Source organism: Athene noctua, chromosome 14 (assembly GCF_965140245.1).
Source record: "Athene noctua chromosome 14, bAthNoc1.hap1.1, whole genome shotgun sequence".
NCBI classification, from domain to species: Eukaryota; Metazoa; Chordata; class Aves; order Strigiformes; family Strigidae; genus Athene; species Athene noctua.
The window spans coordinates 7099815-7113759 of record NC_134050.1 but is presented as its reverse complement, the minus strand read 5'-3'; the positions used below and the strand labels follow the sequence as shown (position 1 = coordinate 7113759).

Genomic DNA, 13945 nt, shown 5'->3' with positions numbered 1-13945 from the left:
AACTATTAAAAAAGATGCAGACAGGGGAAAAAAAAAAAAAAAAAAAGACGACAAACTCTTTCTTCTATCTAAATGGGCAAATAAAATTGCACTATGGGGATTTAAAAAAAAAAAATAAATGGGTTAATGGAAAAGCCCTTCCCCTCGGGCGCGGTTCCCTCCCGGGGGCGGCCGACGGGCGGGTTCCCCGCCCGTCGGCCGCCCCCGGGAGGGAACCGCACCCGGTTGGTGCCGGTCCCCGGTGTCCCCCTCCCTCCTCCGGTCCCCCCCCTCTGCCTGCCCGTGCTCCGCCTCTGCGGATAGTGCGCATGTATGGGGCGGCAGCCCAGCCCCCTGACTCACCCCGTCTTCTCCAGTCCGTTCCCACATCCCCCGGTGGCGGAGGAGAGAAAGGAGGACGGCCCACCATGAATCGGTTGGGGAAAAAAGGAGATGAGACCCTCATCGAGATGGCGTTGTCGGCCGATGGTAGGAGACAATGAAGTTGGGGGGTGGATGCGTTGTTTTGTCTCGTCAGGGTGAGGAGGAGGAGGAGGACGGGGGGGGTGTGTGTGTCTTGGTGCGGCGGGTTTCTCCCCTAGAAGTGTCGCGGGTGGGAGGGAGCGGAGTGTCCCGGCAGCAGACGGGATCCTGGGGGTGTGTGTGTGTGTGTGTAGGGGTTTGGGGGGGGTTCTTGTTGCCCCCCGAGGCTCTGCAGGCAAGCTTCTGGGAGGGGGGGGCTGATTCAGGGTGATTTCTTGACGCCTCCTGAGTCTGGTTTTAATCCTCCGGCTTCCCCTGGGAACTGCAGACACGTTTGCATGAGCCTGAGCATAGGTTGATCAGGCCTTTGTTAACCCTAAATAAACCTGGAGAAAAAAAAAAAAACAAACACCCAAACAGTTTCTACACCAGCACTGCTCAGAATCGATACTAGAGGTTGCCCTTAATATTTCTGTTTAAACACATTTAAAATGCAAAAATCCCGTTGACTGACAGAAAACTCTGACCCCTTCCCCGAGCACTGGGTGCTGGCTGAGACGAGCCGCTGTGCCAGCAGCTGAGGCTGTCCCGAGGAGCAGGCTCAGAGCAGCCCAGGTCCCCTAAACGTTTTGGGGGGGAGCAGCCCCCCTCCTGCCATGCTCCATCCCAGATGTGCCAGCCCCGTCACCTTCAGCCCCCCGCAGAGCAGCCGGGGGGTCAGCGCTGGGGCCTTGCTTTTCTGCAGAAACCGGGTTACAGTTCCCAATTTGTGTCAGTGTGTAATGTAATTTTTTTGATAATGAATGGGGTAATAGCGCGATTTCGTAAAATAACATGACGCAAATGCTAAGTTTGTATTTATCAGTACCTCACCTGGCAACGTGAATCAACTGTCAGATGTAAGATAATACGTTGATGTTTCCAGAAAGATTCTATTTTTAAAACTTAAAGAAAAACAGTGACCTAAACAAAAATTATTTGAGGGAGTCATTCTTTGCCATCAGTCCTAGAAGTGAAGATCTTAAAGCAGGAAGGAACCACTCAGCTTGTGGGCTGCCTGCTTGGCTTGTATGTTTTCCCTCCCTGCTTGACTACAGCGTCTCTTTTAGAAAAACATCATGCCATTTTAAATTCCTTGAGCGTTAGTGTAAAATCATGATTTTCGAGCATCTCTGACAGTCTTGTCTCAGTGAAATAACGGGTAAGGGCTATGAAAGCTATCCATAAGAGCTGTTTACAGTGTCGGCGGGGCAGGGTGCCCGCCGGGAGTGTCAGACAGACTTTTTTCCTGGCTGGGGCTGGCAGGCTTGCTGGGAGCGCAGCAGATGGGTGGTGTGGCCTCTTGGCCGAATGGGCATTTCCAGTCTTGTGGGGAGCCCTGAGTCACTGCCCGTCCCGCTGCCTGTGAGCCGTGAGGGAGCCGAGCGCTGAGCTGCTCTAAGCAGCCCCTTGCTCCTCTGAAGTAGCTTGAGACTAAAAAATACAAAATATGCGACGACCACTTAGGGAGTGATGTTGGAAGTTTGTAAACTTAATTCCGCAGCATTTGATCTTCCCATGAGTGTCTTGAGGGGTTTTTTATAGTCATAAACATTGAATATAAGGAGATTTGGGGGGTTTCACTCAATGGGGATGATTTAGTAGGATTTACCATACAGGAGCTCGTAATTGTCTATATAAAACCTTGCACCAGTTCATTTTTTTGAACCAAACACTTTTTAAAACAAACAAATTGAATATGGGGTAAAGCGAGTATTATTTTTGATGTTAACTTGTTGTCCAAAAATCTCTCGAGGTTTTTAAAAAATCTTCATTAAATGATACTTTAGAAAAGTTAACAGTGTGCATATATTGCCGGTGGGATTTCTTGTAGATCTAAACATCTGCTTTGTGCTTTTAAGGAACAGATAGCCTCTTAAGGAGGCTCCAAGCTAGAGATGTCTGACATGCACAAGAAAGGGTCTGTGTGAGTCAGTAGGAACAAAGCAGAAGAAGAAACATCTGCTACTTATTTTCCTTAAACACGTGCTCCTATTCAGCTAGTACGTGTGTATTTAATGCTGGTTTACTACTGCATTTCATTAAACTTGAATGCTGAGGAACAGGTTGTGGGGGTGAAAAACTCCTCACCGGCAGCAGAACGTTTAGCTTGCAGAGGCTGTGTTTGGAGACCGTGTGCCAAAACTTCTAGCTTGAAGGAAGCTTTCTGGCTTCCTGTTGAATTATACCCGCGTGAGGTAATAACTTCCATTTTCATGTACGTGATTTTGCTTTCTCTTGGCAGATGTGTGGCATTTACTTCAAATATTAAAAAAACAAGAGAAGTGAAATTGCAAAATTGGAATGTAAATATCAGAGGAAGAAGACCACAGTATGCTGTTGGGAATATTTCTTCATGGCTATACTGTTTCTTGGCATTTTTTTTACAGCATTAAATGTTAATGCTGCAGTCTCTGTATTGTGGGATATATCCCCAAGACTATGGATCTTCTGGAAACTCATAATTGACTCCATGCTCTGGTTTGAAATACAGTGCCTTTATGCTCATGGTTCATTTTTCACAACTTCCAGGAGTATGGTTTGAACCTGAAATGCTCAAAGACTGATCTAACTTTGAATGCTTACTTAGGTTGGTTCTCATTTAGTTCGTGTTCCCTCTGAGGAAGGCAGCAAAACATCGGGAAAAGCCGATGGCGTGGCTTGCAAATGGCACTTGTGCCATTGTGTCAGCTTCTTGCAGTGTCCCAGCCAAATACTGCTGTTGTTTAATAGAATGATACTTCGCTTATTTCATCAGAATTACTATGGCTCATACTAGTGACATAAAAATACAGGCCTCTGTTGGAAATGACAGCTGTCTGTAATTACTGGAGAAATGTATGTAGTAATTTCTGATCTATTTGTGGAAATGTGGAATGGGTTATCATGTTCCCACAGGGCTGAAGAGAAGGGTTTGTTAACATGAAAGCTGTTTGAACGATTATTCCCAGGTAATGAAATAAAAGCTCTGAGAAATTTAGACACAGTTCAGAATATAAAAGGCAGGGAAGAAAATACTCCCTTAGACCAACCAACGTAGTTTCCAAGTGGAATTTCTTTACTGGCTGCGATGCGTCACTGTGGCGGCACAAGCACAGGTTGGTTATCAGAAGGTAAACCTCCTTTTAACAGAAGACTCTAGTTCATAGTAGGAACGCCTGCTTTTGGGAACTGAGCCCAGCAACTTGCACAATACTGCCTTAGATATCTTTTCTGTACACATGCTGTGGTGCTTTTAATGAGAAAATAAACATCAAACTCATTCCACCACAGCTGTTGAATATAGATTTTTATCCAGAGATTTGTGTCAGAGTTAAAAAAAAAAAAACAAACAAACAACTCTGGTCTTGGACTGGTGACAGATTTGCAAACGCTTTTCTTTTAGATGAGGACCCTGCTTATGAGGTTAAAGTCTCTCTCTCTGCAGCCCTCAGAGTAGCAAAGTGGAGCACCTCCAGAGGAGGGATTAAGTCTCTCATGTCTTCTTAACCCAGTAGCAATTATGTGGGAAGTTTAGGCCACGCTTGGGAGAGCTGGGCGGTAGAGCTGAATTCCCCCAGGTGAAGAACAGAGTGACTGTCCTGCCCATCCCAGGTGAATGTGGTTTTGTCTCTATTTCATGGGGGGTCCACAGTTTCACCTTTTTCCTCAGAAAATATTCTGCAGCTGTTTCTCCACAGGGTTTCCTGGAGTTGGTTCCAGCTGGGGCAGAGGGTCTGGGCTGTGACTGCCAAATAAAGGCTGCGGGAGCAGCTGAAACCCTGCTGTAGTGGAGGGCTGAGCCATGGCTTTCTGCGTTTCCCTCTCAGGCACTTTGCAGCTAAGTACTGTCTGGTGTGGTGTCCCTTTCTGCGGTGTTTACAGGATTAATGGAGAGGCAGGGTTTCTAGTTCCTAGGAGTTTGATTTTCATTTTCATTTAAATGAAAGTCTGGCTTTGGATCTGAGTAAAATTCAGAATTCTGACAGTGTAACTACTAGAAAGTTTCCATTCTTTGATGCTGGCTAGGGAAATTGTGTATAAATATGATGTTGCACCCTGGAAGGTTTTTGTAACTAATTCTTCTCAGTTTACAAATAAAATCCAAAGTTATTTTGCTTTTTAAGATTTTATTTAACACGTGCATTAGCAGCACATGTTGAGAACTGGAAACTGCGTTGAAATGTTTTTGCACTCTGGAAAAGTCTACAGAAACAAGATAACTGTGTCATAAAATGAAAGGGTCCTTTAACATCTGTGTACAAATGATTAATAATTACTGTGATGCAAGGAAAAATAGGATAAGGGCGCTGCTGAAAATGTGCTTTTAAAATTAGGCTGAGAACTGTTGGTGAATATTGTAAAAAAACCCAAAAAACCACAAAACACAGAAAACCTGATACCATTGTCTTCATATTTAATATCTATAAACTAATTAATGAGTTGTATATACACATGGAGAAGTACAGTCACCTAACATAAACATGTAGTTAAGAAGGTATAGGTAATGTAAAAATGTGGTGAGAGTTGCTGTGTCAGATGTTAAGTGGTAAGATAATAATGCAGTGAACTTTTCCACTAGTTTTTTATTGTTATCTGGGGGTTGAACTGAAGAGCAGTAATCTTACCTAGCAGTAATTTCATTATATTTGGTAGTAGCTTTTCACCTGCTCATGTGTATAAATGCACAGAGGGGAAGGAAGATTTTGTGCTGTACTGCAAGGGGTTGTTCTTGCAACTACAACATAGCTATGGAAGGGTTTTGAGGTGTTGGCTATCTGCAGAAAGCTGAATTATTGTGTGTGGGAGGAGTTGATTCTAGGTTGGGACTTGGTTACTTGGATTATACTAGAGATGTGTGTTTTTCTTTGAAGGGCCTCCTGCAAGAACCTGTAGCTGTAAAACCGATGGTGTTGGCTGCTTTACTCTGACACATGCCAAGACAAGGTGTGCTAGCAGGCTGGCTGGCTGCTGCTGATAAAAAGGTACAGAGTAAGGCAGGATGCCTGAACCAGTGCTGGAAATGGCTTGTGCAATTGTGCTGATAGGCTTTGTAAGCACTAATTACCTCTCTTAACGTAACATAATACAATTCTTAACTTGCCTATCTGGGTAGGCGAAGGGATGATAGGTGAAAATCTGTGTGTACGTGTAGTTTCCCAGAAGAGCTGAGAGAACACCTGAGCTCATACCTGCAATAATACTCCTATTGCAGTAATCCAGTAAAGGCTTCTCAGACTGTTTCTGTGCACTCAGAATACATCCAGGTGTAAGTCTGGATTGCTTGTTTCACACCCATGGAGGCAGTTAGCATGTATTCTCACACATTTTAGGCCTGCCTTCAGTCTCTTTAGCCCCTGTTTTCATCATGGGTTTCTGCTAATGTAAGGTTTCTGCTTTAGTTGTAACTGGTGCCCAAGAGATGAGGAGACAGATTGTTTTAGGTCTTGTTTATATAATTGTAATCTGGAATTTTCAACAGATCCTACAGGTTATGTGATTCACTGCTACTTTTTTTTTTTTTTGCATTTGTAGTATAGTAGTCTGTTACAGATCTGACCCTTGAGAATAGACGAAGATTTGATGTTACTTGTGTTGCAAGACTTCATTCTAGGCTACCGTTTTACTGGTTTTTATTTTTTTTTTCCCAGTGCACGTGGATCATTCATTTGCACATAGCAGTATAATATAAGCACCTCAGTATTTTATCTTGTTGCTTTTTCTGGGCCTTTCAGTACAGTCAGAGCCATTCTCCACTGGTTCTCAGTGAGGACCAGCACTTGGAGTTCTAAATGCTCTTTTTTAAGAAGTGAGAATATCTTTGGGTGAAGAAATTACTGGGTCTTATAACTGGGAGTCCCAAGTGATCCCGTTGTTTTCCTTAGCAGGCTCCCAAGGGTAAATGTGAAATCTGAGGCCTTTGGCAAGATGGCAAGAACCCCATCAAGCCCTGTGGGTAGGGCTCATGATGCAGATGGCTGGCCTTTAATTTTCTGCACTAGCCTTAAATTAGAACGGGCCCTGTGGTTTGTTATTCAAAAGGGTTTTCTTAACTATCAGGTAGGAAATCAGAGAGCCTATGCTTGCACAATTTATAGTGTGCTAGAAATATACCATGCGAACGTGTAATGAATGACCTGCAGACTTGGTTTTGGGGCTGTTGGCAAGTTGGATGCCTTTGTGTACTTCAGTCCTGTTAATTGACTGGTGCTTGCTGAAAAAGTTCTTTAAGTAATGGGACCCATGGTCCATTGCCCTGCTCATTTTCTGGATTGATAGGAAGTGTTTCTCTCTGGGGTCAGTGTATAACTTCCAGTTAGTCCGTTGTCTTTAAAGTAATTTGGACAGAAAATGTTAGGTCTTGCAAACTCATACTTAAGAAAAAAAACAAACATGGGATTTGTTTATAAAAAGTCTTTTTGTACTAGTGTATTTTTATGTTGTTTAATATGAGAAAATCAAGTACTTAGACTAGCAAAATTCCCAGTGACACATTTCATTGGAAGTATAACCAAAATAGTATTGAACTAGAGTAGAGCATGAGGACCAGAAGGAATAAAAGCTTGTGGATGACGTTAGCCATCTGAAATTAAATGTCTGGGTAGCGTGAAACCGAGGAATGCTGCCAGGGGATGGTAAATTAGAGGTGTAGGGTTTTTGTGTATTGCTTTTTACGTTCTTAATGAAAGTACAAGTTATATGTGTTCCTAGTTTATGCTAAACCTCTTCCCATCATTTTTTTCACTATTTCCCCATCATTAGTTCCCTGTTCAAGTTTCACTTCTCTCTCCCAGTATCTGTAGATCTCCCCTACAAGGATGGGAATGTAGTGCAAATCCATCCTATTCCCCCTTACTTACATGTGCCTAAAAGCTACACAATTTAAAAATACCTGACTTTATCCAGCTGTCACTGGTCTGGGCTTTCTTTCTTTTAATTGCATTTAAACCTATTAATCAGTTTACATGTGTCATTCTGCAAAATTATGATACCTGGAAGGTGTAAGTGCTCATAGAATGCTTTAAGTCTTGTCTGTGCTGGTACATACAATATGGTAAAGGTTGTTGCCTGAACCTCATTAAAATGGCATTCGAGTTCTGTGTCACAACACTATGCTTGTAGCTTTTTGCTAAAAACAGATTTACACAACTCTTTCCTCCCCCCCTGTTTTTAGCCTAGTGCCTTTTAATCAAAAGGGGAGGGTTTATGGTTCTTTAAAAGGAAGGCAGCTGAGGGTAAACCTCAATTTCTGATTTAAAATACCTATTTACTATACTGGAGATTAGAACTGAGGACTTCATGTCTTTTCCAAATGCTAAATGAGATTTTCTTATTGTTAGGACAGATTTCTCTTCCCTACATTTATGCCAATCTAAAGGAGTTATTTTTTTCTTTTATTTCGGAGGTGTTGATAAATACTTGTTCTCTGGATTTGCTTGTTTAGTAATAAAACGCATACTGAAAGTGATTATATCCATGAAGCAGCCTATACTTGAATGCAGTTGGTTTTTTTAGGGAATCATAAAATTCTGTTAAAATGTTCCCAATAATTTTTCTCGAATTTACCGAGTATTTAATGTTTTTATTGTTAAGAAATAGGTTAAAATTTTTAGGAGCAGCCCTGAGTGTGCATGAACCATCGGTTCAAACATAAACTTGAGATAGAATCTTTGGCTCAGCAGTGCAGTTACTACTCTTCCAACGATGCCAGGTGAAGTAATAACACGTATTTTACTTGTTTGGGGGCCGGTAAGAACTAGGTGGGTTCTCAGTTCCCTTAGACAACTCAGTCATGCAGCTCTGGGAGAATGTGGTCAATATACATATAAATTCAGTTAAGTCATTTTAAAGCTATTTTTTTCTTAGATATGGAAGCACTTAAAATAGTCATTATGAAGCTTACTTATTCTGGAGAAGTCTTTGTTTGGTACATTATTTTTTTTAGTGACTCGGTGCTGATTCAGACTCCTTATCAGGGATGGAAATCAGTCAGAGTAGATCCCACTACAGCAGTAATCCCATGGTGATCTTGGGAGCAAAGGACACACTGCTGTAAATAGCACATTGATTTAGTGATAAATAATCATGTCTTAAATTGATTCCTCTTTTCTGTCAGACAGGCCGGGTTATTGAATAATATCAGGGCTTTATTAAGATGGTAACTTGAAGACATCTAAGAAAAAAAATTTCTTTCATTGATTGGTAAAGATGAATACTAGGAATTTTCTTTGTAGTATAAATTAGCTCTGCCATAACCACTGCAGTGTAAGTTTTGGGATGGTTTTTTTTTTTCGTTTGTTTGGGTTTTTTTTTGGTTTTACCTGGACTGTCAAAGTTTTCCTGTAGGGTATGTATGTGTATAAACATGCCGAAGGTGTCACATACATGCAGAACAGTATGACAGGTCTGAAAGCTCTTTTTACCTGCTTGGTTTTGTTGACTGAAATGGATGCTGCTACTGTGTCTAAGAAAATCGTGGAAATAAATGGAAAAGCAGTATTTTGGAAACAATACTGAAAGCAATAGCAGGACCAGTAGTAATACTGTCTTACTGCAGTTAAACAATGAAGTTTATCAACAACTACCTGAGAATCCTGGCTCTGACTTTGCCTTTGGAATAGCTCTGTTAGAGGTCCTGAGTGTGCAAGCGCAGATGATTTCATAGTTTTAGTAGCAAAATTGAAATTATGATCTCTAAAAATGTCTGTTCAGTTGCCACTTGGCTTTAGAAGTATCTATTAACATTTTTATTGGTAGAAATATGTCTACCAAGAGCTCTACTTGGTGCAGATGAATCAAGGTGTTGGAAGTTTGAAAAAAAAGGAAAACTTAAATGCCTTCTCTTGCTCCGTTTTCTGACGCAGAGTTGCTCTGAGCTGTGCCAGACTGCGGCATCTACACGCCAGCTGCTCTGTGCCCAGCTGTACCTGAGTGCAGCATCATGGGCCAAGCTTTTTCCTTCCCATCTGCCAGCATACCCCAGTTTACTGGGGATGCTGAAGTGACAGAGATCATCATCTTCTAGGGAAATTGCTGGTTAGGTACAGTTAAAAAGCTAGAGCATCCCTGGCCGTGCCTGTGCTAGTAATTAAAAAAAGCTGAGGATTTTTTCATTGGCCTTCGAGGACGAGTAGCACAGTCTGGCCACATCCATATCACTGCACTCCCTCCTTGCACAAGTCGGGCAGACTTCTCCGTGCTGTTTTGAAGACCAGAACCTGACCTGTGGTGTCCTCTGGAGTGTGTTCCAGCTCTGTCTGGGAAAGTGGTAGAAGCCAAAAACTCTTCCACAAAGTGCACTAATAATTACACTGAGTGAGAAGTCCAGTGGTTGGGCCTGTGTCCTGGACCTTTTATTTGCCCAGTTGAGGCACAGCTGTTGTGACCAGGACATGGGCTGTGGCAGGTTGTGCTTCTCCCAGAGAACATGCAGCTCATGTTTTGGTGCAGAGGGATACATCACTAGTCCTTGAGCCGTGCTGCTTAGCTCGTACCAGCTATCAGAAGCTGGTAGGGGCCTACAGGAGGCCGTGACTTAAAATGGCTTTGTTAGTTTTTTAGTAAGGCCTTGAATACCTTGTGTTTTAGGAGATTTTGCAACTGAAATTAAAGATAACTTGTCAAAATAAACAATTTATTTTGTGCTGGTTGTTTTCTTGCGGGTGACCTTAATTTTTAATTTTATAAAGTCTGTATTACCATTATAGTCATTGCAGAGAATTGGTAGGTAGGTCGTGCATGTGGTCTCCAATACGTTTATCTGATTTTGAATGGCTGGCGTGCTGATTCTCTAAATCACAGACAGTAGTGTCTTGGAAAAATTGTGAGCGTGTTAGTGTCTAGACTGCTAAGGGGTTTTGTCTTTCATCAAGGAATGAATAGGAAGATTTTGTAGGACAACTTTTTGATTCCTGAAATATTAATCATATTAAAACACTTCTTTTAACCGATGGGTCTGGAGGGGGAATTAAATTCCTTTTATCTTTTCCTAAATCATCATGTAGATGATAGCCATGTAGAAAAAGCAATTGAGGCACTGTGAATAAAGTTAAAACTGTTGTACAATGACTACTCGTCTCATTACACAAGAAGACATTTTTAGTGTTTGTTACGGGAATCATAATATTGCACTAATACATGTACCTTTTTTTTGTGGGGTAAACTACTTATATTTTGAGGCAAAACCAGTCTTGATTATATTCTCCAGTCTCCTGTTCTAAATGCTGTTTCTGAGAGCTGTTTTGGATTACTGTTGATCTGATTATCCGGGTATGTAATTGTAATGGTCTGTAATTCTTAGGGGTGGCATACCGAAAGTTTTTATGAGTAGGTTGCCCTGCGGTAGGGTGTAGTTTGAGACAGCATATGTTAATACTGCAAAATTATAGGCCATGTGAATTTTTACTATGTTCAGTAATGTGTAAACTCCCAAGACACCCGTGTTTAAGGAGTTATATAAATAGATGTCTGCAGAACTGTTAAGGCCATTGGAGATGACAGTTACATTGGGAAAGAGGCGTTTCTTTCAGCTAGGATATGTGCATGCCCATGAAAGGCCAATGATTTGAATAAGCAGTAAAATTATTTATGTCTGCAACAGTTTTAATGAGTTCATAGAATGATTTGGGTTGGAAGGGATCTTAGATTGTCTTGTTCCAACCCCCTGCCATATGGAGGGACACCTTCCACCAGCCCAGGTTGCCCAAAGCCCCGTCCAGCCTGGCCTGGAACCCTTCCAGGGAGGGGGCAGCCACAGCTTCTGTGCCAGTGTCTCACCATGCTCACAGTAAGGAATTTCTTCCTTAGATCTCATCTAAATTTGCCCTCATTCAGTTTAACACTGTTACCCCCCATCCTATCCCTACACTCCCTGATCATGAGTCCCTCCCCCCTTTCCTGTAGCCTCTTTAAATCCTGGAAGGTCGCTATAAGGTCTCCCCAGAGCCTTCTCTTCTCTGGGCTGAACCCCCCAACTCTCTCAGCCTGTCCTCACAGGGGGGTGCTCCAGCCCCCTGAGCATCTCTGTGGCCTCCTCTGCACCCGCTCGAGCAGGTCCGTGTCCTTCTTACGCTGGGATCCCAGAGCTGGACACAGCACTTCAAGGGGGGTCTGACAAGAGTGGAGTGGAGGTAGAAAATCCCCTCCCTCGCCCTGCTGGCCACCCTGCTCTTGATGCAGCCCAGGACAGAGTTGGCTTTCGGGGCTGTGAGCACATGTTGCTGGCTTATAGTCAATTTTCCACCCACCAGTACCCCCAAGTCCCTCTCCTTGGGGCTGCTCTCAACCCACTCCTCGCCCAGCCTGTGTTTGTGCTTGGGATTGCCCTGACCCATGGGCAGGACCTTGCACTTGGCCTTGTTGAACTCCATGAGGTTCACACGGTCCCACCTCTCCAGCCTGTCCAGGTCCCTCTGGATGGCACATCCCTTCCCTCCAGCCTGTCGACTGCACCACACAGCTCGGTGTCATTTTAATAGTCATAGCATTGTTCCGAAGTTATTTTTTAATTAAAAAAATTGCAAGAAGTGACTGCACTTTGTAAAAAAAAAAAAACAAAACAGAAACAAAAAACAAAACCACAACCCACACAAAAACAACAACAACAAAAAAAAAACCCAACCAAAACACCACCCCACCCCCCCCACCCCCCCCCCCCAAAAAAAAAGCTGCTTAGGTTTAGTAGATGTCCTTCTTGTTGTTGTGTAGACATTTCTAGATCTGTTTACATACAATAGCATGTCTAGTGTTGAACAAGGTCATTCCCTTAAATATTATGGTTTCATCAGAATATTATTGTTTTTATCTTTAGATAGGAAATTGTAATTTCTTGAAGAATTTTGAAGGTGTTCTCTTGGCTAGCAGAAAACTATTATTGTCCTCCCTGCTGCTGATACAGGGAAGTGGCATCCTTGTTTGTGTTGCTAAATAAGGTACCTGGACAAGAAGGTGAATGTTGGTGTTTTAAGAGGAACCTGTTCTGTGCTGTCTGGGTTAGAGTCTCTGGTTTCCAGGGCTTATTCTTTTGTGGGATACAGTGGCTGTGTTGTAAATGACAGAGGGGCATTATTCAATGGTTTCATGTTAAAAGTGGATTTTACTTCTGCTTCTTACTGAAGTGTTTTTTCCTTTTAAAGATGACATTGCGGTTCTCACCAAGTTCAAGCCAATGCGGTCAGAAGGTATTGTACTAACCAGCGTTACGCCTTCCTCCCATTTGTCTGTGTCCTCTCTCTTTTTTTTTTTTTTTTCTGCTGGGGGCCTCTTGGAAACCAGACTGAAGTTTATATGAGTCATTGATATCGCATATGAGCCAGGCTTTTTGCAATGTGATTTGCAAGTCAATTCTTAGCTGTCTGTGGGCAGCTCTCTGGGCTAAGAGCTAATTGGGCATCTCCATTCCTGGTGCTTGTTGCAGTTCTGGCTTGCGGCTCCTTTACACCTTCCTCCGTGACTTGGACCTGCATTTCTTGTACTGCTCCTGCTCAGGAGCTTGTTTATGTGTTTTTTTTTCAAGGAGTGAATGTATTATGTTGTACTTCTCAGTTAATATATGTTTTGCATTGTCTTTTTGCCTTCTTATGTGCTGCTCTAGCGTTACTCAGTTTTATTCTCCTGGATCAGAGATACCAAGAGGATTTCCTTCCACCAGTTGCATAAGTAATCAGCTGTGGTACTGGCGGAGCGTTTAAAATGTAGAACCCTGAATTGTGCTTGTTCCTGAGGTTAAACTTTCACAAGTACAGGAAGGGTAATCCAGAAAAAACAAACACCAAAGCTGCTGTTGTATGCTGTGGAATCACTTCAAGTCCTCTCGGCAGCATAGGCAAATTGAACGTTACTGCTTGTTACTGCTCCAGGGACAAGGTTTTTCCTGCCGTGGAGGGTTGTGTGGTGATGAAACGTTTGGGCTTTCTGCTTCTGGGCCCTGGGCTCACTACCTTCAGGCAAAGCTTCAGCGACCTGTTTCCCAGGGCTGTGGGCAGGACAGGCAGCCGAGCGTGGCGATGCCGCTGCTCCCTTCCTGTCCTTGGGCCGTGATCTGCTGTCCCGAGCAGGGGCTGAGTTTGCTTAAGCCTAGAGCCAGCCTGCATGAAGGTAGAGCCTCTCCTTAGGAATATTCTTGCAGATACAGTTTCTCACATAAATTAATATATTTTGATAAGTTGTTGTTTTTTGAGTCAAAACTTCTGTGTTCTTATTACGATATTCTCCCATTACGTGCTATTTGTTGAACGTTGAACGCCTGTGCTGTGTTGGGAGGTGAACTGAATTCAGTTCTGGGCTGAAGCTGTTCCTGTAAACCTTTTCTGTGTTTGGTGTTCTGTCTTACAGCCTAGTCCCTGGAGCAATTACCTTATATTTGGGTAGGAAGAATGATCCCAAATTATCTATTCTCACACTGACTTTTAGGAGATGACTTAACACTGGTCTCCACGCTTGTATCAGCATATGAAAACACGTTTCT

General features: G+C 42.8%; 1 protein-coding gene across 4 annotated transcripts in view; it reads left to right on the top strand.

Annotated features, from left to right (window-relative positions):
* The first annotated feature begins 343 nt into the window (after positions 1 to 343).
* Positions 344 to 13945, top strand: part of ANO5 (anoctamin 5) — a 60873-nt gene continuing 47271 nt past the window's right edge. For 3 of the 4 annotated variants that reach the window (XM_074917848.1, XM_074917847.1, XM_074917846.1), the window contains exons 1-2: positions 344 to 468; positions 12615 to 12659. In XM_074917848.1, the coding sequence (XP_074773949.1) occupies positions 408 to 468; positions 12615 to 12659 (106 nt within the window). In that variant the 5' untranslated portion in view covers positions 344 to 407. The remainder of the gene's footprint in view (positions 469 to 12614; positions 12660 to 13945) is intronic. The other variant, XM_074917849.1, reaches the window with a different exon arrangement.